Source organism: Salmo salar, chromosome ssa26, assembly GCF_905237065.1.
Source record: "Salmo salar chromosome ssa26, Ssal_v3.1, whole genome shotgun sequence".
In the NCBI taxonomy this organism is placed as follows: domain Eukaryota; kingdom Metazoa; phylum Chordata; class Actinopteri; order Salmoniformes; family Salmonidae; genus Salmo; species Salmo salar.
In genome coordinates this window covers 32458084-32482770 of record NC_059467.1, presented here as the reverse complement: position 1 = coordinate 32482770, position 24687 = coordinate 32458084, and the positions used below count along the sequence as shown (strand labels likewise).

At 46.1% G+C, this 24687-nt stretch overlaps 3 protein-coding genes across 12 annotated transcripts; 2 read left to right on the top strand and 1 right to left on the bottom strand.

The window, feature by feature from the left end:
• Window positions 1-39: 39 nt before the first annotated feature.
• LOC106587677 (spermatogenesis-associated protein 5-like protein 1) lies at window positions 40-10975 on the top strand. Of its 3 annotated transcripts, XM_014176262.2 has the most exons (12): window positions 40-534; window positions 1766-1807; window positions 2294-2963; window positions 3511-3696; window positions 3919-4203; window positions 4373-4558; window positions 4705-4863; window positions 5039-5248; window positions 6375-6602; window positions 7285-7419; window positions 9047-9172; window positions 9399-10975. In XM_014176262.2, exons 3-12 carry the CDS (start codon window positions 2328-2330, stop codon window positions 9534-9536), a joined length of 2289 nt encoding a protein of 762 aa, XP_014031737.1. In that variant the 5' UTR covers window positions 40-534; window positions 1766-1807; window positions 2294-2327; the 3' UTR covers window positions 9537-10975. The 3 variants fall into 3 exon arrangements, 2 of the variants coding, with proteins under 2 accessions (XP_014031737.1, XP_014031736.1); XR_001324490.2 differs by lacking the exon at window positions 1766-1807 and having other exon boundaries at window positions 6375-6609; window positions 9399-9598; XM_014176261.2 differs by lacking the exon at window positions 1766-1807.
• On the bottom strand, window positions 10196-21608 carry LOC106587684 (zinc transporter 4). Of its 7 annotated transcripts, none has more exons than XM_014176271.2 (8): window positions 21586-21608; window positions 19965-20520; window positions 18714-18860; window positions 17719-17872; window positions 14983-15217; window positions 13659-13764; window positions 12730-12864; window positions 10196-12227 (listed from the first exon to the last, which is right to left on the bottom strand). In XM_014176271.2, exons 2-8 carry the CDS (start codon window positions 20371-20373, stop codon window positions 12073-12075), a joined length of 1341 nt encoding a protein of 446 aa, XP_014031746.1. In that variant the 5' UTR covers window positions 20374-20520; window positions 21586-21608; the 3' UTR covers window positions 10196-12072. The 7 variants fall into 7 exon arrangements, 6 of the variants coding, with proteins under 6 accessions (XP_014031746.1, XP_014031745.1, XP_014031744.1 ...); XM_014176270.2 differs by lacking the exon at window positions 21586-21608 and adding an exon at window positions 21552-21573; XM_014176269.2 differs by lacking the exon at window positions 21586-21608 and adding an exon at window positions 21116-21382.
• Window positions 21049-24687, top strand: LOC106587685 (biogenesis of lysosome-related organelles complex 1 subunit 6). Of its 2 annotated transcripts, XR_001324491.2 has the most exons (7): window positions 21049-21331; window positions 22260-22360; window positions 23025-23205; window positions 23541-23628; window positions 23765-23851; window positions 24072-24391; window positions 24435-24687. XR_001324491.2 is itself a non-coding variant. In XM_014176276.2 (6 exons), exons 2-6 carry the CDS (start codon window positions 22279-22281, stop codon window positions 24189-24191), a joined length of 558 nt encoding a protein of 185 aa, XP_014031751.1. In that variant the 5' UTR covers window positions 21049-21331; window positions 22260-22278; the 3' UTR covers window positions 24192-24687. The 2 variants fall into 2 exon arrangements, 1 of the variants encoding a protein (XP_014031751.1); XM_014176276.2 differs by having other exon boundaries at window positions 24072-24687.

The window sequence follows — 24687 nt, the reverse complement described above, 5'->3', positions numbered from 1 at the left end:
CATTCATCGAGATTTGGTGACATTAATGTAGAATGCTCTTAAGGACTTTCCGTAATTAAAATCACTACATGTTTTTTTCACAAGCTATATCGCCATCAATAATGTAATGTTGCACAGAAGTTGTTTGCATATTGTTGTACACAAGATGACGCCAGTGAGACATGTTTTGAATGATAGTTTTATGTAGCTGGGCGACTGTGATAAAACTGGGGTTTTAAAGAGGCGGAAACTTACGGGCATCTGCTTCCAAGATGTTTCATCACTTCAAAGTTATTTATCAACAACTCTCGAGCAAATATTTTAGTCTTACCATTCTAAACAAACTACAATGTAAAAGAATATCTTAATTATAATCCCTTACCAGCTAACCCCCACATCGTTCGAGAGAATGCTTATTGTTGGCCATCTCATTTTCGACACACATGGCTGCTGTAAACATAGAAATGCAGCATGATAGCGTCTAGCTAACGTTAGCTGTCAAACTATTCGTCTAGTGAAACAAACGTGGTTGAAGATCGTTTAGTACTCATATTGGTAAGTGTCTATAGCTAACTAGCTACTGTGTCTATATGTGTGGCCTTTATGGTGTTGTTAGCTAGAGAAGTCAGCCAGCTAGCCGTCGCTAACTAGCCACCGTGACCAGACAGCATAAGTAGAAATCAGGCTGGGATAGGGTTGCTAAACTGTTTTGGTTATGGTAAAGGTGATTTCACAACTTATAACGGAGCAAATGTTACATCATGGCTCCCAATTTTGGGAGCTCTGCAGTCCGACCTTAGCAACTCTGGGTCAGGCTGCGCTTCGTTGAGGAAGGAGAGATGCCTAGTACTAGAGAGTATGTGGCTGAAAACCTATAGTTCGATCACTGCTGCAGACGACTATTCCTACATAACCATCCCAAATCGCCGCAACGAAGATGCACATGAGCAGAAATGGAGTGATTGGGAGCAGAGTCCCCATTTAACGTGGACGAGAAGGCTATACCTTTGAAGTAGAGGAAGAGTTTCTGACCATGACAGAGTTGTATCTGCAACGCTTTTGCACTCTCCTTCAGCCTGCCATGAAACCAGTAGACAACAATGGGATATGGGTATGGCCTAAGGGGGTACAAGATCCGGACCAATAGAGGAACTGATGGTGAAGCTGTCGTGATCCCCAACAACATCCTGCTGGGGCCAAACAGCAGCAGAATATTCTACCCAGGACAGACCACCCACTGCTATATCTGTAATGCCATGGACCACCAGGTGAAGGATTGCAAGACTGTTATGTGCTGGAGATGCAGTGAGTTCGGCCACAAGTCCAGAGACTGCACGAGTGAAAGCAAGTGCACACCCTGCAATGGTGATGGGCACACCTACTTCAACTGTCCACAAGCCTGGAGCAACAGAGCAAAGAACGGTGGAAGGTTAGCAGAAACTCAAGTGCAACAACCAACACAGCCAGCAGACGAGCCACAGATCCCACAGCACGTCCCCAAACAAGATGAACAGCAGAGAGGTGAGGAAGAGGAGGACAAGGTAACCGAGAGGTCAAGAGGAGAAACATCACAAACCCGAGAGCAACAGCCACAATGAGGAGGAGAACGTTGACAGCTTCGAGTCTGCCAGGGAAGAGCCATCACAAGACACTTCCCTCCCTGATGACACAGGTCCTGCAGCAGACTGGTCCACTCAAATGGAGGCTCATGGTGACGATCCACCAAACCTTGCCAGTACTCCGGCTGCCTCCCACCTCCCTAATGGCTACCCTCCTCTGCCCCCAGACACTTCCAGCTCCAACGAAGGTACCCATCCATCAAATAGTGGTAAGAAATAGCCTGTCTCTTCCCCTCAGGAAAAGGGGACCACAATAAAGACTTTGAAAGAGATATTAAAAACAGCCCTCAATGAGTATCATTAAATAAAAAGGTCATTAACGACTGTACAAGCAAAATTACAAGCATAACTTTTTTATCAGTAGTGGTCTGCCATCTAATATTTCTAAATGTATGAAAAGTTCAGGTGATTATCTCTGTCCAACAAATGTCAGTATTTATCTTTGAAATGTCTGCCTTCTATTATGCAATGTGTATTTATAAAAATATTGTCACGTCATGAATGTTATTATTGAAAGATTATATTAAAACTAAAACAATAATATATGATGAAAATAACTTGAAAATAATCTTTATCTCATAAACAAGAAAAGTAAATGTGATTGTGTGTCTGTCAGTTGTCTGTCTGTATTTCAGTGAGAGAGTCCTTGATGAATAAACCCCATATCCCTGTCTCTCAATCTCTGCCTCCCACAGACAAGCCTGTGTCTTCTCCCCAGCTGTGACAGCGATGGAGGAGGAGGAGGTGTCTCTGAGAGTGCTGCCAATGGACCCAGGGGACCGGGGAACCCAGAGGGTCAGACTGGGCCCAGGGCTGATGTCCTCCCTGGGGTTGGGGCTGGGCTCTCCTGTTCTGGTGGCTCTGTCTGGAGGGTCCTGTCTCTGTACTGCCTGGCCCAGGCCTGACCTGGCTGACGGATTCATACAGATAGACATGAAATGTTGTTCTTCAACTCTTATCTTAAACAAAGCGACACCCACACACCTCAGCTCTAGCCCACTTCCCCCCGGCCCATGCCTAAGTCCTAGCCTCACCCCAGTCTCCTGCCCCAAGCTGAAAGGCATCAGAATAACAGTGGTGGTTCAGAGTGTGGAGTTCCGGAAAACCACTCCTCCCAGTTTCATCCATGAACTAGTGAAGGACATGCTGAAAGGGACATATGTCCACCAGAAGCACGTGATAGATGTGGGTGACTATGACACGGACATTAAACTGATCGTCATCGAGAGCCTGAACCCAGAGTCCACCGTGACTGGTTTGGTTACATCTAAGACAGGGGTGGAAATAATGGGGACGAGGACCCTCCGGTACTACAGAGGACAGCTCCAGGAGCAGCCCCAGGTCCTGCTGGGAGGACTGGAGGAGGTGAGGACCCAGGAAGAGGCTGCTTCTCAATAGTCTACAGTGATGTCTTCTCCTGTCCTCCTTCTCAATAATCTACAGTGATGTCTTCTCCTGTCCTCCATCTCAATAGTCTACAGTGATGTCTTCTCCTGTCCTCCTTCTCAATAATCTACAGTGATGTCTTCTCCTGTCCTCCTTCTCAATAATCTACAGTGTCCTCCTTCTCAATAATCTACAGTGACGTCTTCTCCTGTCCTCCATCTCAATAATCTACAGTGACGTCTTCTCCTATTCTCCTTCTCAATAATCTACAGTGACGTCTTCTCCTGTCCTCCATCTCAATAGTCCATTTCAATTGTCACATCGTTCACTCTGTGACTCAGTAGGTGAAAGCAATATGGACTCTAGGATGCCTCTTGAATCTCTTTTCTCTTCTCCTGAAGTCTTCAGTTAGTCAGAGCAGTTGGAGGAGAGGAGACGAGTGGAGGAAGTCACTGTAGACTATTGAGGTGAAGGAGAGAGAGACCCTTCAGTGTCTGTCTAATCATGTCTTTGTCTGCGATTCCAGGTGTCAGCGTGTCTGAGAGAGATGTTGCGCCTGCCTCTGCAGTACCCTGCTACCCTGGGCTCCCTGGGTCTGTCCTGCCCCAGAGGGGTGCTCCTTGCTGGGCCGCCGGGGGTCGGAAAGACCCTGCTGGTCCGCTGCCTGGTGGGGGAGGTGGGGGCCAACCTCATCACAGTCAGAGGACCAGAGGTAAGAGTACATATATACACATATGAACGGACACACACAGTCACATAAATATGCATGCATATACACACAGAGTATTACACAACACACACTTGAATACTTACATGAAGCAAGATTTACCCAGCCTTCTTACATATGTTGTTTAGCTTGTGGGCTCGATGTTACACAATACACACACACTGGCTGAATGTAATTGGACTTTACCTTGCCTCCTCCACGCCCCAGGTAGTAGGGTCTCGGCCAGGGGAGAGTGAGGAGAGGTTGCGGGCGGTGTTTGGTCGGGCGCGGGCAGCGGCAGAGGAAGGGCCTTGTGTGTTGTTCCTGGATGAGCTGGACTCTCTCTGTCCCAGACGGACTGGATCCTCCGCACCCGAGAACCGGCTGGTCGCTCAACTGCTCACGCTCATGGACGGCATGGACCAATCAGATCGCTTCCTCATTGTAGGAGCCACTAATCAGCCGGACAGCTTGGACCCGGCGCTACGGCGGCCCGGGAGGTTCGACAGAGAGGTGACTTAATGTTGTTATTCAAACTTAATTCAAAGCAGAAAGTTCCACAGAGAGGTACAGTAACATACTATCCTGTGCCTGTTGCCTCCAGGTAGTCATTGGTGCATCAGTAGTTATTCATCCTGTCTGTAATGTAATGTACTGTTTCCTCTCTCTCTCTGTTGTTCAGGTGGTTATCGGTGCCCCCACAGCACAGCAGCGGTTATCCATCCTCTCAGTGCTGTGCAGGGCCATGCCAGTGTGTGTCAGTGTGGACTGGGCAGAGCTGGCCCAGAGGACTACAGGGTATGTGGGTGCTGACCTCAGTGCTCTCTGCCGTGAGGCTGCCATGCTGGCTATACGACACAACACACAGGTAAGCATAGACACACACTGTAAAGTCAGCTCATATGAGCCGGATCATCCACACACACACACTTGTTCTAACTTCTATCCAGGTTATTGTCATTGAGATAAAGTCTTAGCTCATCGTCTCCTGCTGTGTGTTGTGTATGTTGTCAGGGTTCAGGGGAGCAGGCTATCACCATGGAACACTTCCTGTCTGCCCTGAAGACTGTCCGTCCATCCTGTCTGAGGGGCAGTCTGGGACGGACAGATCTCCCAGCCGTCTCCTGGGAACAGATAGGAGGCCTGGAGGAAGTCAAAGTCAAACTACAACAGGTACTGGTGGAACTATACCGGGAAACAGCAGCATTCCTTTATTCATTTGACCAATAACAGATACAACAGACACACCGCTCTGCTCCAGAGTAGTGCACTAGAGAGTAAGGTGAATAGGGTGTCATTTGAGACTTGTCATGACTTCCTGTCCTCTGTTTCTGCTCCCTCCTTGTAGAGTATAGAGTGGCCGATGCGTTACCCGGAGGCGTTTGTGCGTCTGGGTCTGTCCCGTCCCAGGGGGGTGTTGCTGTACGGTCCCCCAGGCTGTGCTAAGACCACCCTGGTCAGGGCTGCAGCCACCTCCTCCCACTGCTCCTTCCTGTCAGTCAGCGGGGCTGACCTCTACTCTCCATATGTAGGAGACTCGGAGAAGGCCCTGGCTCAGGTAGGGGTTTGGAGAGCCCCTCGTCTTAACCAAAATGTTCCTATTTTTCTTGTACTAGCATGCAGTGTTAGACATTTTTTGAAGCAGTTCAACTTTGTTATTTGGAGGAATGTTGCTGTCATGCTTTAATCAATATAATCACTTTGGTAGATTATTTTTTTTTTACCTTTAACTACCGTAATTTCCGGAATATTAAGCGCACCTGAATATAAGCCGCACCCACTGAATTAAAAACAATAAAAATATTTTGAACATAAATAAGCCGCACATGTCTATAAGCCGCAGGTGCCTACCGGTACATTGAAACAAATGAACTTTACACAGGCTTTAACGAAACACGGCTTGTAATAAAAATAAATAGGCTTTAACGAAACACGGCTTGTAACAAAAAAATTAAAATTAGCAGTAAGCTTTAGTTGTCTTTTTGCTTTAGTTGTCTTTTTAGTGAATTCCTCACGCTGCTATTTCCAACGTCTTATCATCGACTCATTAAGACCAAGCTCCCGTGCAGCAGCTCTATTTCCTTTTCCAACAGCCAGATCAATCGCCTTCAACTTGAAAGCTGCATCATATGCATTTCTCCGTGTCTTTGCCATGATGAGGGTGACAAAATGACTACCGTAATCAGAATGATGGGAAGTTTGAGAGCGCTCAATTTAATCTAAACAGTAAACAAAAAAGTTGTTTGACCGTAACCCGTTCGGCAATTTCATCGGTCTAATGAAAGCTTCATGCCGCCCAAAAACTGAGCACGTCACAGAATGTGTTTTTTTTTTTTAGCAAAAAAATTGAAAGCGGGAAAAATCCATATATTAGCCGCGTCATTGTTTAAGCCGCGAGGTTCAAAGCCTGGGAAAAAAGTTGCGGCTTATAGTCCGGAATTTACGGTAGGCAAGTCAGTTAAGAACAAATTCTTATTTTCAATGATGGTTAGGAACAGTGGGTTAACTGCCTTGTTCAGGGGCAGAACGACAGATTTGTACCTTGTCAGCTCGGGGATTTGAACTTGTAACCTTTCGGTTACTAGTCCAACACTCTAACCACTAGGCTAAGCTGCCGCCCCATCTACTTTGGTAGATGTTATTGTGTGTACGTGTACAACCTTGTGGTGTGTTCCTGTATGTAGCTCTTTCGTCAGGCACGGGCCTGTGCTCCCTCCATCCTGTTCCTGGATGAGGTGGACTCTCTGATTGGCTCCCGGTCAGAAGGCTATGTCCCTCAGAGTGCCCAGACCCGCCTCCTGTCTGTGCTGCTGAATGAGCTGGACGGGGTAGGCTTTAGGACCCTGGAGAGGAGAGGAGCAGGGAAGACCCTACAGGCTGAGAGAGTGGAGGAGCGCCACCAACAGGAACATGTAGGATGTAATGTCTGACTACTAGAGCACCAATCAGAACTGGTCGTTTAAGGAAACATACACCGCGGACTCCCGGGTGGCGCAGTGGTCTAATTGTGCCACCAGAGATTCTGGGTTCGAGCCCAGGCTCTGTCGCAGCCGGCCGCGGCCGGGAGGCCCATGGGGCGGCGCACAATTGGCTGAGCGTCGTCCGGGTTAGAGAGGGTTTGGCCGGCAGGGATGTCCTTGTCTCATCGCGCACTAGCGACTCCTGTGGCGGGCCGGGCGCAGTGCAGGCTGACACGGTGGCCAGGTGTACGGTGTTTCCTCCGACACATTGGTGCGGCTGGCTTCCGGGTTGGATGTGCATTGTGTCAAGAAGCAGTGCGGCTTGGCAGGGTCGTGTTTCGGAGGACGCATGGCTCTCGACCTTCGCCTCTCCCAAGTCCGTACGGGAGTTGCAGCGATAAGACAAGACTGTAACTACCACGAAATTGGGGAGAAAAAAAGACCATATAATCACACAAAAAACATACACACCAACAGAAAACTTTTTATATCGATTCTGCTCAGAATCACTGAATTACAAATCACTTAGAGTAGCGATTCTGAGCTTCACATTGCTCAAACTGATCGCCTCAAACGCCCTGACAATCGCTTCTGTTGTTAACATGATGTCCTGTCTGTCTGCCCTCCCTGTCAGTTGGAGTACCAGGAGGTGTGTAACAAGGAAGTGATGATCGTAGCGGCCACTAACAGACCAGACTCTCTGGACAGTGCCCTCCTAAGGCCTGGAAGACTGGACCAGATAATCTACGTACCCCCACCTGACCTACAGGTAACTATTACCACCTGACCTACAGGTAACTATTACCACCTGACCTACAGGTAACTATTACCACCTGACCTACAGGTAACTATTACCACCTGACCTAGAGGTAACTATTACCACCTGACCTAGAGGTAACTATTACCACCTGACCTAGAGGTAACTATTACCACCTGACCTAGAGGTAACTATTACCACCTGACCTAGAGGTAACTATTACCACCTGACCTAGAGGTAACTATTACCACCTGACCTAGAGGTAACTATTACCACCTGACCTAGAGGTAACTATTACCACCTGACCTACAGGTAACTATTACCACCTGACCTAGAGGTAACTATTACCACACCTGACCTAGAGGTAACTATTACCCACCTGACCTAGAGGTAACTATTACCACCACCACCTGACCTAGAGGTAACTATTACCACCTGACCTAGAGGTAACTATTACCACCTGACCTACAGGTAACTATTACCATTCACCTGACCTACAGGTAACTATTACACCTTCACCTGACCTACAGGTAACTATTACCACACCACCTGACCTACAGGTAACTATTACCACCTTCACCTGACCTACAGGTAACTATTACCACCTTCACCTGACCTACAGGTAACTATTACCACCACCACCTGACCTACAGGTAACTATTACCACCTGACCTACAGGTAACTATTACCACCTGACCTACAGGTAACTATTACCACCTTCACCTGACCTACAGGTAACTATTACCACCACCACCTGACCTACAGGTAACTATTACCACCACCACCTGACCTAGAGGTAACTATTACCACCACCACCTGACCTAGAGGTAACTATTACCACCACCACCTGACCTAGAGGTAACTATTACCACCACCACCTGACCTAGAGGTAACTATTACCACCTTCACCTGACCTACAGGTAACTATTACCACCACCACCTGACCTAGAGGTAACTATTACCACCACCAGCTGACCTACAGGTAACTATTACCACCACCACCTGACCTAGAGGTAACTATTACCACCACCACCTGACCTACAGGTAACTATTACCACCACCACCTGACCTACAGGTAACTATTACCACCACCACCTGACCTACAGGTAACTATTACCACCACCACCTGACCTACAGGTAACTATTACCACCACCACCTGACCTACAGGTAACTATTACCACCACCACCTGACCTACAGGTAACTATTACCACCACCACCTGACCTACAGGTAACTATTACCACCACCACCTGACCTACAGGTAACTATTACCACCACCACCTGACCTACAGGTAACTATTACCACCACCACCTGACCTACAGGTAACTATTACCACCACCACCTGACCTAGAGGTAACTATTACCACCACCACCTGACCTAGAGGTAACTATTACCACCTGACCTAGAGGTAACTATTACCACCTGACCTAGAGGTAACTATTACCACCTGACCTAGAGGTAACTATTACCACCACCACCTGACCTAGAGGTAACTATTACCACCTGACCTACAGGTAACTATTACCACCTGACCTACAGGTAACTATTACCACCTGACCTACAGGTAACTATTACCACCACCTGACCTGATCATCCCTCTGATCTCACACCCTCCTCTCTCTCCTCTCCACCCCCAGGCGCGTGTGTCCATCCTGCAGGTGTGTACAGAGAAGATGCCTCTGGATGATGATGTGTGTCTGGAGCAGCTGGCTAGACACACTGACCTCTACTCTGGAGCAGACCTGGAGAACCTGTGCAGAGAGGTACAGAGTACCAAAACACACCTCCCCTGTAAATACAACATACTGTACCTGTCCCTTTAATCCTTCACAATGAGGTACAGAGTACACCAATACACCTGTCCCTAAAGTATAGACAATGCTTTCTTCACCAGTCACTTTTAACCATAGAAGAGAAGAGATTCAGCAACATGTTCGTTTATACCATAGAATGAGAGCTGCGGGGGTTTAACTGTAATGTTGTCTGCAGGCGGCTCTGTTGACCCTCCAGGATGAAGGTATGGAAGCTTCTAGTATCAAACACCGATACTTCCTCCAGTCTTTACAGAGGATGACTCCCTCTCTCTCGACCCAGCAACTACAGACATACAAAAACCTCTTCAGATGAAACTATAGACCCACCCCATCAGATGACGCGGCGGACTTGGAAAATAAAAATAATTTAGGTTCCTTTTTTGTGGGTCTGTTGGCTGTTATGGTGAGTTGACGGTATGTAGGCCTAATTACATTAGGATGATTGTTACTTCTGTTATGACACCCTCCTACTGATTGTAATACATCAGCACAAACAGGATCTCCAGTCCTCCAACAGCACACACTTGTTGTAGGCGTACAAAAACACCTGATTAAACTAAGGGCTTGATGATTAGAATCAGGTGTGCTTGTCCAGGACCACAAAAATATTTACTGTTGGTGTAACTAGAGGACCTGAGGTCAGAAACGGCTAGTTCATGGTCTGGCCCAGCGAGTCAAGGTCAGGAACCCCCTTCCTGATTTTCACTCAAATTCTGTCTTATTGGGTAAAGGATAATGGCCAGTGAAAGTGAAACATTGAAATATTTTGACCTCCCCACAGTTAATGGAATATACAAGTGTAAACTTTAAGTCTATTTTAGCTAGAAAAGGTACAAGTATTTTGGCTAACAGCCGATTTAAAAAGTTGGACATTCATTTTAGCCAACACATGGCTAAGTCAAGGAAGCTTACCAGCAGCAATACCTCTGCTCTAGTCCCCTTTAGAAGCAGAACAAACCACAACTCTTTAGGTCAGTGTTCAAAAGAAATTTATTTCTAAATGTAACAGGTTCTTCACATGTTTCCAGTCAATGAATCTGCCAGTTGAAGTGAGAGTGACAGACTCAGACAGGTCTCAGTCTAGTGATAAATTAACTCAAACATTGATAACCATGAATCATTTAAACAAACAGCTGATCATGTGATCAACAACCAGGCAATACTGCATCCTGATGTTAAGGGAATAGAAGTCTCGGTTCTAATGCCCATATTAGTTTACCACTTAAAGTATGCCATTTGGGACGTATCCATACTTCATTCTACGTAAGTAGTACACGAGTGTGGATATTGGAGCAGAGCCTTAGTGTTCAGGTTGAAGGAATCAATGTGCAAATCACTGAGTGCTGCTGTAGAGAGCCAACCCTGACAACAGGATAGACCAAATGCCTTTTAAAATGAACATAAAATTAATCAAAACAAGAGCAACACAAGGCAGGTAATGCATATACTGAACTGATTTGCAGTTAAAGAAAATGTCATTTTAGTCTGTTCATACCAACATGTTGATAAGCTTGGACAGGAAGACTGACAGTGGTTTAAGGAACCAACCAGGACCTGAAGACAATGCCAAGTGTATTCATATACACACACGATAAATATTGGCATCTCACAGCCCTCGATGCTTATGGAACAATACTGCATTTCTGAAATGTTGACAGAATCAATCTGATGAGCAAATAAACCTGGCTGATATTAACTAGAAGCAGTAGTCATGTATTACCCTACTACAGTATTAAACATGATTCAAAGTCACTTTCATTGTCAGTTTCCTGATTTCAGCTAGAATAAGTTAACTGTTAAAGAAACAAGTAAAACAAAAAGTGTGTGGTCAGTACTCTAAATTCAGATAACCCTTAACATAAAAACATCCTCTTTGTCTACTGGTTTAACACGGTCAGTAAAGGAGAAGGCATTTTCAAACATTAGCAAAGGCAATATGGACACGATCATCAGATTAATAATACGATCAGATGTAGAGATGGCCTGGGCCTCATTTCTGGCTGTGCCTGAAAACGTTACTGGCTTCCTCAGTCCTTTTTCCTCCCTCAATTCCTCAAAGCTCATTGGAGGTGGTCATCAGAGGATAGGACCTTGGATCCTCTCCTCCAATTAACTTTGAGGAGTTGAGGAAACAAGGACAGAGGAAAAAAGGATTGGATAGCTAGTAACATTTTCAGACACAGCCTCACATCAACCTAGTCAAACACTGATACACTAGAACACCAATACGAACTTCAGATATTCACACAGTTAACTTGCATTTCTGTGTAAGTTGTTGCATTGGCGTGCCAGACTTTACATACAGGTGCATATCTCATGTTAGGATTGGTCCTTAACAGGTCAGAGTAGATGCCAGTGGTTCTACCTTGTGAGGAGATGACAGACACCGTGAATCTTAAATGTCCTGAATCTGATGTTCCTCCGTTGTGTTTTGAGGAGGCAGCAAAGAGGATGCAAGGAATCAAAGAAATAGAATTGAGATGAACCCAGAGACATTCCCTTTTGTCACCCCACTGGAAACAATATAACACCTACAGTCAGAGCGCTCAAACAAACATTAACACAGTTCAACTATACAAGTACCAAAAAGAAAGGAATAATGTTAAACATTTACAGGCTTTAATGGTGATTATTATAGATCTTTTGTTTTTGTTGAAAAGTTAAGATTCGCTCAACCCCTCTTCAGAAAGCTTTGCAAGCAGGTCAACAGCCCAGGAGGAATCAGCTGTCCTTTAAAAATAAAATGTGCATCTGACTGTCCGTCCAAATATCCTGGCAATGGCATCGACCAGATCACTATGCTTTGGCACCAGTCTGGTTTAACCTCCTCAGACTGCTTTTAATTCAGGCTATGTGGTGAACTCTCGGCAGTGTGTACAGGTGCGTGTAGCCCTGTTTCTGTGTGTCTGGACCTGCACCGTGCACCTGGTCAGGCCGTAGGTGTGGATCAACAGGTGTCTGGCCTTGGCCTGCACGTCCTCCCACGCACTGGCACTAGAGGGCGCTAGAAGCACAATGCACAGAAATAGGTTAGGACACTGGCTGTTCATTTATCTTTCGATTGCTCACATCCTCTCGAAGCCTCCTTGTTAAAATCCATTGGAGAAGTCGGTCCGAGAGGAAAGGACCTTGGGAACTTCTCCAATACAGTTGAGAAGGTCGAGGACAAAGGATGTGAAGAATGTGCACCCCTTTAGTCTCCCAGGGGTGGCGCAGCAGTCTAAAATACTGCATCTCAGGGCTAGAGGCATCACTACAGACCCTGGTTCGATTCCAGGCTGAATCACAACCGGCCGTGATTGGGAGTCCCATAGGGCGGCGCACAATTGGCACAGCATCATTGTAAATAAGAATTTATTCTTAACTCACTAGCCTAGTTAAATAAAAATCACAGAAAGACTATTTGAGATATAAGCAGAGTGTAGAGTTCCTAAACCCATCAACAGAATGCACTCCACATGCCATGTGTACAACTAACAAAGGAGAGGAAGTCAAAGGTCACTCACAGAGCCGCAGGTGTGCGAGGGCCGAGGTCTTGTCACCGGTTAACGCCCACACGTTGAGCTCGTCAACTGATTGGACGTCCTCCAACTTCAGAAGGTCTTCTCTGATTCGCTGAACGTCCACATGCCTGGGAGCCCCTAACAGCAACACACACTTTCAGTTTCATGAAACTCAGAACGTTAACATTGTTTCTCTCTAGCGAGTCTTGTTGCCATGTTCACTAAGTTGTTTACAAAAGACTTGTGCCTTTCATAGCGTGAGAACAATCTACTATTATTTAAACATTATGGGACATTTTTACAGCTCCAGATTAGGCAATTGAAAGTGTGTTTCAGTGCAGGACTAAGTATATTAACGCAGCTCTATATAATCATGGTTAGAGTTCATGACAGTGTCAGACAGGAAGTGAATAGAATAAGCATTTGTTCTGATGACAGTAGATCCTTCTGGTTAACGATGAGCAGAAATATGATGATGTAGATTATCTCCGTCTCTCCTGCACATTATGGTATGATCTACATCAGCTTACTGGTCCTGGGGACCCAAAGGGGTGCACGTTTTTGCTTTTGCCCTAGCAAATCAAAAGCTTGATGAGTTGAATCAAGTGTGAGTGCTAGGGTGAAAACTAAAATGTGCACTCCTTTATGCCCCCAAGACCAGGACTGAGAACCACTGATCTAAATCACATACAGTACGCATAGGCTAATACACTGGTTCCCAACTCCAGTCCCCCCAACAGCACAGAGTTTTGTTGTAGCACCAGACAAACACCTGATTCAACTAATCATAATCATCATCATCATCATCATCCCCTCAATGAGTTGAATCAGGTGAGTTTGTCCAGGCTACAACAACGTGTACTGTTGGGTGTACTGGAGTTGGGAAACACGGGCTAATATATGAACTGCAGTACATGTAGCCGTTGTCTCACCCTCGAGGACGATGACTCCTGTGTCCCGTATGATGCGTATCGTTGTGAACAGCACCAGGATAGAGAAGATGTAAGTACAGATGGGGTCCGCCAGCTTGTACTCTGGCTAGGGGGGGCAAAGGTCAGGTCAATCTAACAGCTTGGTCGTTAGGCACAAACTGAAGGAAAAAGACAAATAGTTCCTTTCCATGTGGACTTGTCCAATAAGGCAGGGTTTCCCAAACTCGGTCCTGGGGCTCCCCTTGGGTACAGGTTTTGGATTTTGCCATAGCACTACACAGCTGATTCAAATAACCGACTCCTCATCAAGCATTGATGATTTGAATCAGTTGTGTAGTGCTAGGGCAAAACCAAAACGTGCTGCCAGGGGGGGCCCCAGGACCGTAGGTACAAAACCAAAACGTGCTCCAAGGGGGACCCCAGGAACAAAACCAAAACGTGCTCCAAGGGGGGCCCCAAGACCCTAGGTACAAAACCAAAACGTGCTCCCGAGGGGGGCCCCAGGACCGTAGGTACAAAACCAAAACGTGCTCCCGAGGGGGGCCCCAGGACCGTAGGTACAAAGCCAAAAAGTGCTCCCGAGGGGGGACCCCAGGACCGTGGGTAAAAGCCAAAGCCGAGGGGGACCCCAGGACCGTAGGTACAAAGCCAAAACGTGCTCCCGAGGGGGACCCCAGGAACAAAGCCAAAACGTGCTCCCGAGGGGGACCCCAGGAACAAAACCAAAACGTGCTCCCGAGGGGGGCCCCAGGACCGTAGGTACAAAACCAAAACGTGCTCCCGAGGGGGGGCCCCAGGACCGTAGGTACAAAGCCAAAACGTGCTCCCGAGGGGGGACCCCAGGACCGTAGGTACAAAGCCAAAACGTGCTCCCGAGGGGGACCCCAGGAACAAAGCCAAAACGTGCTCCCGAGGGGGGCCCCAGGACCGTAGGTACAAATCCAAAACGTGCTCCCAAGGGGGGCCCCAGCACCGTAGGTACAAAGCCAAAACGTGCTCCCAAGGGGGGCCCCAGGACCGTAGGTACAAAACCAAAACGTGCTCCCGAGGGGGGCCCCAGGACCGTAGGTACAAAGCCAAAACGTGCTGCCAGGGGGGACCCCAGCACAGAGTTTGGGAAACCCTGCAATAAGAAACGGTAATTTGCGTTTGCCATTGCAAAATGTTATACAACTTTTTCTGTTGCATGGACTAATGAACACAACCCTGGCCCGACCAAGAAAGCCCTTAAACCATCCCATTCATCCCTTCAACATTAAACAGTTCCAAAATAAATGGATCTTTAACCCCTCTTCCTGCTCCCAGGTCAGACGTTCCAGCCTACCTTGAAGCGAACGATGTAGGCAGCTATGAGGACCCCTATACTCTGGACCAGGTCTCCCAGTGCATGGATGAAGGCTGCCCTGACCGCTAGGCTTCCCTGGGGCCCCTGGGCTGGGGGGCCACCGTGGCTGTGGCCATGGCCATGTGAGGGTGGAGGGGGAACCCCGTGTGAGTGACCATGACCCCCGTGGGAGTGGAGGTGACCGTTACCGGTCTGGTTCAGGAGGAAACCCATACTAAATAAATAAAGAGAGGAGAGAGATTTGTCAGTTTGCTTTATCTTCTGGTGGCCGTTTAATTATGTACTACTACTACGTTAATCATTACTATACATGATTGAGGCTACACGCCCCCCGCTCGTCAACACACTACACACGCCCCCCGCTCGTCAACACACTAACGGTTTTGACTTGAGGTTATTGTTTATAGCGGTGCCAGGTAGGTTGTGCCTACCAGAGAAAATATTGCTTTCTCCTTTTGGTTTGGGAGGGAATGAGTCCCATCTGGTCCGTCAAGTCTACACCAATACAAAGGACTCATGTAAATGTCAGGATGGAAATACACTTTCCATAAACCCTTAAAACATTGGAAATAACTTCAAAGGTATTCTTTTCTGTGGGTTGTATTACCAACATAAATGATCACACACACACACACACAATAATATAACAAATAATGAGTTCTGGTTCCTCCAGAAAAGTCCTGAACCTCGGACCTAAAAGAGCCCAGCACGGTAAAGAAGTTCAGGGAACTCAAGTGACCTTAGTCACGTAATGTTTGTCCGTTCATCCAGTGTAGCGTAAACCCAGTACCAATCATACAATCAAAACAATTATTTTACCACACAAACATAAAGCATATCAAATCTTAATAAGTCCTCAAACACAACTAACTACAGAAATCATCACGGTATACATCACACCAAAACAAATGAAATACCGTATACAAAAAGGTTGTAGTCAGTTGGTCAGTCAGACAAGCCAATCCGCTAACAGATCTCCAGCGGAGAAAGGCCATGAACAACAGAGAGGTGTAGTCCACGGACGCTAAGAGTGGACCCGATCCTGGGTAAACTTGCTATTAGGCTACAAAGCACACTTTTAAAAAGGCAACAAAACAAACGGAATAGAGCAGCTTTGGAACTGAGGGCTGGACACATCCTCAGCTGAGCCTGGCTATTTAATATGGGAATTAAAGGGGAAGCGCCCTATTGGAAGGAGAAGCGCTGAGACGGTTCAGACAAATTCAGGGCCGTCACAAGACACGCCACGCTCATCTACACACGCCACGCTCACCTGCACACAACATTTTTTTAAAAACCTTTATTTATACAGGTTTCTCATTGAGATAACATCTCTTTTTCAAGAGAGACCTGGTCCAATAGCAGCAGGGACAACAACATTTCAGACAACCTACATGCACTAACAACACTAAACAAAACCAATTACATATTACGTTAAAAAAAACAGCTGTCCTAAAGACTGATATTTCCATGGACCAGGAGTTAAAACTCCAGCAACATGACTTGATCAAATGTTTAAATGTTCAGGAGAGAATTCCAGGACCACGGAGCTGAGTAACTAAAACTATTTCTACCATGACCTGTTCTAATTCTTGGTACTGTTAAAAGCCAATGGGACCGTAATTGATATTTATTTACCGACATGATTAAAAAAAAAGAACAGTGGCATTTGACCCAATATGGCCTTATAAATCAGTGTATACCAGTGTTTAAGCCTACGCAAGGTCAATGACGACCAGCCAACAGCGCTGTAGAGATCACAATGATGTATTAGACGTTTCTGATTGGTAATGTACCTGAGGACCACATGATACACTGAATCAAGTGCTCTCAGGGTAGTGGTTGAGGCCTGCATATATAGAACATCACTCAAATCTTCCTGGCCTGCTTGAGCTTCCTTATCAAGTTCTCCACATGAACAGTGAAGCTCAGCTGGACTTCCTCCCACACACCCTAATATTTGTACACTTTGACTTGCTCTATAGTATGTCCAGCCAATGTAGCAATGACATGATTAGTAACATGCCTGGCATTTGAAAATACCATGCATTTTGTTTTACCCGGATTCAGAACCAGCTTTAAATCATACAGATTCTGTTGATGCTCTTTGGGCATTTTCAAAAGCCAAAGAAACTACCACCACTTGAATAAAGAACAGTATCATCTGCATAAAAATTAACATCCGCTGTTTTTACAGCTCCAGATTACGCTCATCTACACGCGCCACCACGCTCATCTACACACGCCACGCTCATCTACACACGCCACGCTCATCTACACACGCCACGCTCATCTACACACGCCACGCTCATCTACACACGCCACGCTCATCTACACACGCCACGCTCATCTACACACGCCACGCTTAGCATCATCAACAACACTCTACACACGCCACGCTCTAACCAAGTGAGTCACACAATTGAAAGTAATTTAGCTCCAGTAGTGTGGAGTGGATACTAAAAGACCTTTGTCCTGCAGTAGTTTATGACATCTCATCATACACTGACTGTGGGTCTTTTACAGCCAGACACACTGCTGTCCTTGGCTGGAGACAAGGAAGCTTCATCATTCATTCACTCTAACTGGAATCCCTCCCTCCCTCCTCCCCACTGTCAGGTCAGGGCTAATGAGTGTTCTGGTGCATAATGACCGCTCTCTCTGTCTGTGTGTGTGTGTGTGTGTGTGTGTGTGTGTGTGTACTCAGCTACTCACACTAGGTTGACAGCGACCCCCACAGCTGCAGTGATGAGCATGGCATCTCCGTTGATTTCAAAGTCTTGACTGACAGTTCTCTGCACCGCCTCGTTCAACAACACCCCCGTTAGGATGTAGATGAGTAACACACTGATACCGGCTGAGACCACCTCTATGGGGGGTAGAGACACAGAGATGAGATGATACCGGCTGAGACCACCTCTATGGGGGGTAGAGACACACAGAGATGAGATGAGACCGGCTGAGACCACCTCTATGGGGGGTAGAGACACACAGAGATGAGATGATACCGGCTGAGACCACCTCTATGGGGGGTAGAGACACAGATGAGATGATACCGGCTGAGACCACCTCTATGGGGGGGTAGAGACACAGAGATGAGATGATACCGGCTGAGACTACCTCTATGGGGGGTAGAGACACAGAGAGATGAGATGATACCGGCTGAGACCACCTCTATGGGGAGGTAGAGACACAGAGATGAGATGATACCAGCTGAGACCACCTCTATGGGGGGTAGAGACACAGATGAGATGATACCAGCTGAGACCACCTCTATGGGGGGGTAGAGACACAGAGATGAGTAACACACTGATACCAGCTGAGACCACCTCGAATGGGGGGGTAGAGACACAGAGATGAGATGATACCGGCTGAGACCACCTCTATGGGGGGTAGAGACACAGAGATGAGATGATACCGGCTGAGACCACCTCTATGGGGGTAGAGACACAGAGATGAGATGGACCAGATAATGTACCGACATGTTTATACTGGACAGCTGAATGTAACGTTAACAGTTTACTGTCTGCATCTGAAACAGTAGTAACCTCTGAGCTTCTCAATCACAAAGTCACTTTCCTTACACAGTCCGAGGAGAGAAACATGAGACAAGATCAAAACACTGCTGACCTCACATTCCATCTCAGAAATATGATAACTTTCTAGATGTCTCTTTATGGAACAAGAGGAGAGGAGTAACAGTAACGTACCTAGGCGATGCAGTCCGAAGGTGAATCTGTTGGTGGGTGGTTTAGCAGACAGCCACAGTGCCAGCAGAGACACCACTATCCCAATCAGGTCAGTTAACATGTGGAGAGCATCAGTCATTATGGCCAGACTGTTAGCTACATAACCACCTAGACACAGAGACAATAAACACATCATAATACATTATCGCCAACAAAATTTCACTTAGGGCCCACAAAAGGCTAGGACTGCACATGTGGGTATGGATGGAACTGGGTACGCAGACCTGAGAGCCACTGCTGCCCCTCATGATGAGTTCAGATTTTGTGGCCCCACCCCATCAAAGTTGCCTATCCATGACCTACATTATAACCTACATCTCCACCTACAGACACACACAGATAGCTGTTAGCTACATCTCCACCTACAGACACACACAGATAGCTGTTAGCTACATCTCCACCTACAGACACACACAGATAGCTGTTAGCTACATCTCCACCTACAGACACACACAGATAGCTGTTAGCTACATCTCCACCTACAGACACACACAGATAGCTGTTAGCTACATCTCCACCTACAGACACACACAGATAGCTGTTAGCTACATCTCCACCTACAGACACACACAGATAGCTGTTAGTTCATTCAAAACGGCTATTTCTCAGAACATAATCAAACACACATTACATTTGTCATCTTAGGTGCATGTGTGTATTGTTATGGCAGCTGGTGATTGTACAGGTACACTAATACCACTATGTGTTGAACATTCCTCCACTCTTCACCTGGGGCCAGGTATGAGGAGGGACGGGTATGACCGACTAAGATTACAGATCCAATCACAATGTTGATGTGGGAGATGTAGGATCTGAAAATAAACTAACTGAGTACAGTCTACAGCTGTCCCCAGCCCTGGTCCTGGAGAACTACAGGGCCTACACTGTGCAGACTTCAGTTTCAGCCCTTCACTAACACTCTTCATTCACCTAATAAGAGGTGTTGATGATTAGTTAGTTAGTGGAATCAGCTGTGCTCTAGCGCTGGGCTTGCAGTGCAACCGCAGTACCTCTCCAGGACCAGCGCTAGTGAGTAGGTCCACTCAGGGTACTTCAGTTTGGAACTTGGAAGTCAATGCTCCAAACATCATACCAAATTGATTTGATTGGAACTTGAAGGCCACAGCTTTAACCTCACAGTACTAACAGTGTATAATGAGAGTTTGTAGTCAGTCCTGTAACAGACTAGTGTAGTGTGTTTTGTCTGCTCACCTATCAGTTCTCCAATCATGAAGAGAAAATACAACACTGAGGCGCATGCCAACTTCTTCATCACTCTCCTCCGTTTAACCCCCTCTCTCTTCCTCGTGCAGCTCTCACACTGCGACCGGTCCATGTTGACACCGGGGCTCCCCAAGCTCCCCGAGGACGAGTCGAGCAGCGAATCGTCATCATCCACCACCACTGTGTTCACCGCGACGCCGTTCGACGGTGCCCCTGCTGCGTAGTCCTCCATCTCACCGGAAACCACCACTTTGAGTTTGTTGAACTTGGGCGCCTCATCCTCCGCGAGCTCGTCCCCGGAGAGGTCAAAGGGCGCCGTGTCGCTCAGGTCCCAGTCCTCAGGCTCCTTCCTAAAGGCGGACCGCACCTTGCTCATGAAGCTCGCACCACCTGACATCGTTAACGCCAGTTGTTGACAGGTCAGGAGCTGTTAACTTTCAATTATACCGGTCTGAGTTTGGTGTGCTTCTCACCAATGTCACCATGCGGCCGTCTTATAACGTACTGAATCAGTGGTTGTAACGTTACATCTGTGTTGACACACCTGAAACATGGAAATAATTCATCATTAACAGAAAGAAAGAACACGTCCTATCGTTACTTAGAACACATCCAATGTCTTAAAACGGCACAGTATAATAAATATGATTTATTTTAAATGTAATAGCTAACTGCACACCAGGTTGACATTTAAGTATGTTTCGATCGTCTACCCGTGTAACAGAATACTCCGAGGTGGACATGGATTTAAGGAAGCCTACATATTCAATATTTCATGCACTGAAAACGATAACCATTCCATTTCAGAGAATTCTGATGATTCGAGGGGAACTTCAATGGGGGATAACAGCACCTCCAACAGAAAAGCACAAACAATGCATCCACACTCGGCTGAATCAAAACAGCTTGCTTGTTGTCTGCATGCAAATCCCTCGTTGTCATTAAAGAATTTAACGTTGAAAACAACAATCTTGTTGACTACACACAATAATGTCTGGCAACAACTCATCCGTCCAACAAATCGATTCACCATTGACAGAAGAGGGGAGGCTTGATTGGTTAGCCAACCTAGCTCGGAGACTCGAGTTTTTAACTGAGCTGAAAACATAACAATCCTCTTAGAACAGCGTTAAAATTACCGATCGTCAGCCTTTTCTAGGGGAGACCATTTCCTCACTGTGATTCGGTTCAAAACCATTTCTCTAACATCAACATCGCACCGTTAATAGTTTGAGAAACAAGTAATCAAGCTATATTCGTTCAAACAGGAAGTCCAAACACAGTCACATGAGTGACGCCCTGTCACATGATGTTTTCCAGACGTTGCCGTTGTTGATGGAGAGCTAATTTCAAAGGTAAAGGGTTCAAAATCATCTGTATATTTTACAATATATCATGATTGCCTCCATTTGAAATGACTTGAATGTGTTTTGCTGCCCTAGCTAACTGTAGAGTGGACAGCATTTCTAGATTTATTCAGAATGGCATAGCTAGCTAGCATAGCCAGGCACCATAGCGCTCTCCTAGACGTGCTGATATCAAACTAGCTAGCTAGTTGATCTATTTTATTGATACCTGGTTGTGTTGTCTTAGTCAGGCATTCACTTACAAAGGACATTCAGCCAGAGCTTGCCAATCCTTCCCTGAATAACTACTGGCTTTTCAGGCATTTGCTCCAGCCCTACTGTAACACACCTGATTCTACTAATCACCTTTGATCAGCTGAATCAGGCTTTTTAGAGCAGGGCTGGAATAAAAGTCTGCACACTTCTCCAAGAGGAAGTGGGTTTGCAACCCCTCAGTAGGTTCAAGGGTCCAAGTGGCTAACATCTCCAGTGTTTCCCCTATATTAATTTATCAGTGGTTGGGCAGAATAAAACAAGAAATAATAGTTAACTATTAACAGTTCATATTGTGTTAACTCATACCCAAATAATGTTGTTGACTCATCCTATACTTGTATTTGCATAAAATAAAAAACCCACCTCAAACTTTAAAAAAATGCTTGCTATTTTGTCATATAGTGTGATGTAATACTCCTCAGAAGGATTAGCTGGCCAATCAGCAGTCCACCTGCATGAATATTTTTAATAACCAGTATACGCCCACACCATTCCAACACAGAAAAGCTTTGTTGACATACTTCATTACCATTTTTTGTAAGGAAAACTATTTCACTGATATTGTAAGTAATTATAGGTCATATTTCATAGAAATCTGGAAACACCAGGCACACCGCTAAACATTGCTAATTTTGCCACTGCTGCTGCTTGCTTTCTTTAGGCTGTAGAATCAGACAGTGATGTCCAACATGGAGACAGAGGGGAGGGCAGATGAGGGCTCCTCGTCTCAGCGTGACCCTCCTCAGAACACTGGCAGCTACGGTAACTAGTTATGAGTTGCACATGCTTATCTCAACTCTGAATCAGACTCTTATGCCTGATTTGGACTACAGAACCGAACTGAACCAAGTTGAGTTGTATTGGGCTGGCCTGGTTACATATTCACAATAGTTTCTGGAACCATGCTGGACAAGATATTGTGAAAATTAAATATTTGAGCCAGGACAGTACGGTTCATGTCTACCCTAGAGTGTGAATCAGTCACTTTTCAGTGCTTTTCCACTGGCAGGCTTTGCACCAGTTTTTGGTCCAAAGATGTTTATTATAATAATAAAATAATTTGGTGTGTGCTTACAGTATATTTGTCTAATTTGAATTGGAAATGTGTTGTTTGTATATCCCCTCTCCCTGAGATACTCTGAGTGTGGGATCACGGTCAGGGTCTGCCATTATCAACGGCGGCCCTGGAGCAATTAGGGGTTTTCACCTTGTCGGCACGTTGATTCGAACTAGAGACCTTTTGGTTACTGGCCCAACACTCTTAACCGCTAGGCTACCTGCCACCTCCGAGACCTGTCCCAAAAAAGCCCCAAAAAGTCTAGGGCCATGGACCTACCCAGACATGAGGTCAGACTGAAGGGAGTGGGACTGGTCTTTCTACATATGACCGGTTAGAATTGACAAAGTGTTTGTTATTGCCCCTCAGATTTCAGCCTGACTCCCCAGGACTCTCGGCCTACAGAGGACTCCCAGCCTGCAGAGAAATCAGTCCCTATTGAAGAGCCCATTGTAGTGGACAGAAAGGCCATAGAGAAACTGACAGAAGGCCTGCTCTCTCACTACCTGCCTGACCTCTACAGCTCCAAACAGGCTCTGTTGGAACTCAAGTTAGTATTCAAATCACATCAGACATTAAAACAAACCCTTGGGTTGCATCCCAAACGGAACTCTCTTTCCTTTAAGGTGCACTACTTTTTACCAGGGCCCATAGGGTAGTGCAATATGAAGAGAATAGGGTGCCATTTGGGATGCACTTGTTGTTTCCTCTAGTCCAGTTTCATCTTTCAGTTTATTAGGAGGATAATGATAATTCACAGATCATGTTGTAATTAGATTCTACTTTAAAAGATAGTTAGTATTCTCTGTCCATGTTACAGATGTTGTGGTGTGTGACTGTCTTGTGTTTGTGGCTCTTATGTTCCTCTCCTTTCCTCTTGACCAGTCAAAACCAAGTCATCCTGCTGGACACACTGGAACAAGAAGTCACCAAATTCAGAGAGTGCAATTCCCTACTGGATCTAAACTCACTGGTACATTTGTCTGGCTGGCTGGCTGTCTGTCTGCCTGTTGTTTCAAACATACACAGCATCTGAAGAGAATACTTTCATTGTCCACCCCTCCTGTTCCCTGTAGGACTGATGGATGTTTGTAACCAGTTTGTTTCAGTTCACAGAGGCCAAGTTTTATCACGGTAAACTGGTGAACGTACGTAAAGACATGATCATGCTGCACGAGAAGACAACTAAACTAAAGGTGGGTGAATGTTTATTTCCCCCAGAATGGACTATTGTTGCTTAGCTATTGCTCACCACATAGTTTCTCCTCCACCTCCTCCATGCATTCTCTCCTTTTCTATGGTAGCAGTTGATAAGAAATTGTTGTTTTAAATGTAAACCTAAATGTGAAATTACTGACATTGAATTGAATGGGAAACTGGGATGTTTTTTAAAACAATTTGTCTCTCTGTCTCCAGAAAAGAGCGTTGAAGCTCCAGCAGCAGAGACAGAAGGAGGCTATGGAGAAAGAACAACAGAGAGACAGGGAGCTGGAGAGAGAGAGGCAGCTGATTGCCAAACCTGCCAAGAGAACATAGAACCATCCATGAACTCTGTCCTAACTCTGTCACTGCCAACTATACTATACAGCCAAAGATGAGGGATGCGTCACACATGTCGCGGGCTCCGATCCTGATCCCCTCTCTGGTTGTTGAACAGTAGACCAACTCTATTCCTCAAGATGACACAGTTCATCCATGGTTGTTGTCAGACATGATTTGGTCTCTTGTATACAGAGGTGTTAGGACAAGTACTGCTTGGAGGTAGTTTTATATTCAGAGGTGTTAGGACAAGTACTGCTTGGAGGTAGTTTTATATTCAGAGGTGTTAGGACAAGTACTGCTTGGAGGTAGTTTTATATTCAGAGGTGTCAAGACGATTACTACTCCTTGTTAGTTTTTGTGGCCAATCATGCTGTTTAGATCAGAATCAGCACACGCCAGCAGTGATTATTCCTCACTTCATCCTAAATGGCTGTAATAATAGAGATTTCCGAGGTGAATAAAAGAGAAGAGCCGATGCAGTCAATCAAAA

What these genes read in the sequence shown, in the direction of transcription:
- LOC106587677 (XM_014176261.2), top strand. Translation starts at nt 2,328, where the DNA reads ATGGAGGAGGAGGAGGTGTCTCTGAGAGTGCTGCCAATGGACCCAGGG. An exon ending in TGCTGGGAGGACTGGAGGAG is followed by an intron (nt 2,964 to 3,510) that starts GTGAGGACCCAG and finishes CTGCGATTCCAG; the next exon opens with GTGTCAGCGTGTCTGAGAGA. An exon ending in TGGAGAACCTGTGCAGAGAG is followed by an intron (nt 9,173 to 9,398) that starts GTACAGAGTACC and finishes TGTTGTCTGCAG; the next exon opens with GCGGCTCTGTTGACCCTCCA.
- LOC106587684 (XM_014176271.2), bottom strand. Translation starts at nt 20,373, where the DNA reads ATGTCAGGTGGTGCGAGCTTCATGAGCAAGGTGCGGTCCGCCTTTAGG. An exon ending in CTTCGGACTGCATCGCCTAG is followed by an intron (nt 17,873 to 18,713) that starts GTACGTTACTGT and finishes TACCCCCCATAG; the next exon opens with AGGTGGTCTCAGCCGGTATC. An exon ending in CCTCGCACACCTGCGGCTCT is followed by an intron (nt 12,228 to 12,729) that starts GTGAGTGACCTT and finishes TTGTGCTTCTAG; the next exon opens with CGCCCTCTAGTGCCAGTGCG.
- LOC106587685 (XM_014176276.2), top strand. Translation starts at nt 22,279, where the DNA reads ATGTCCAACATGGAGACAGAGGGGAGGGCAGATGAGGGCTCCTCGTCT. An exon ending in CAGGCTCTGTTGGAACTCAA is followed by an intron (nt 23,206 to 23,540) that starts GTTAGTATTCAA and finishes CCTCTTGACCAG; the next exon opens with TCAAAACCAAGTCATCCTGC. An exon ending in TACTGGATCTAAACTCACTG is followed by an intron (nt 23,629 to 23,764) that starts GTACATTTGTCT and finishes AGTTTGTTTCAG; the next exon opens with TTCACAGAGGCCAAGTTTTA.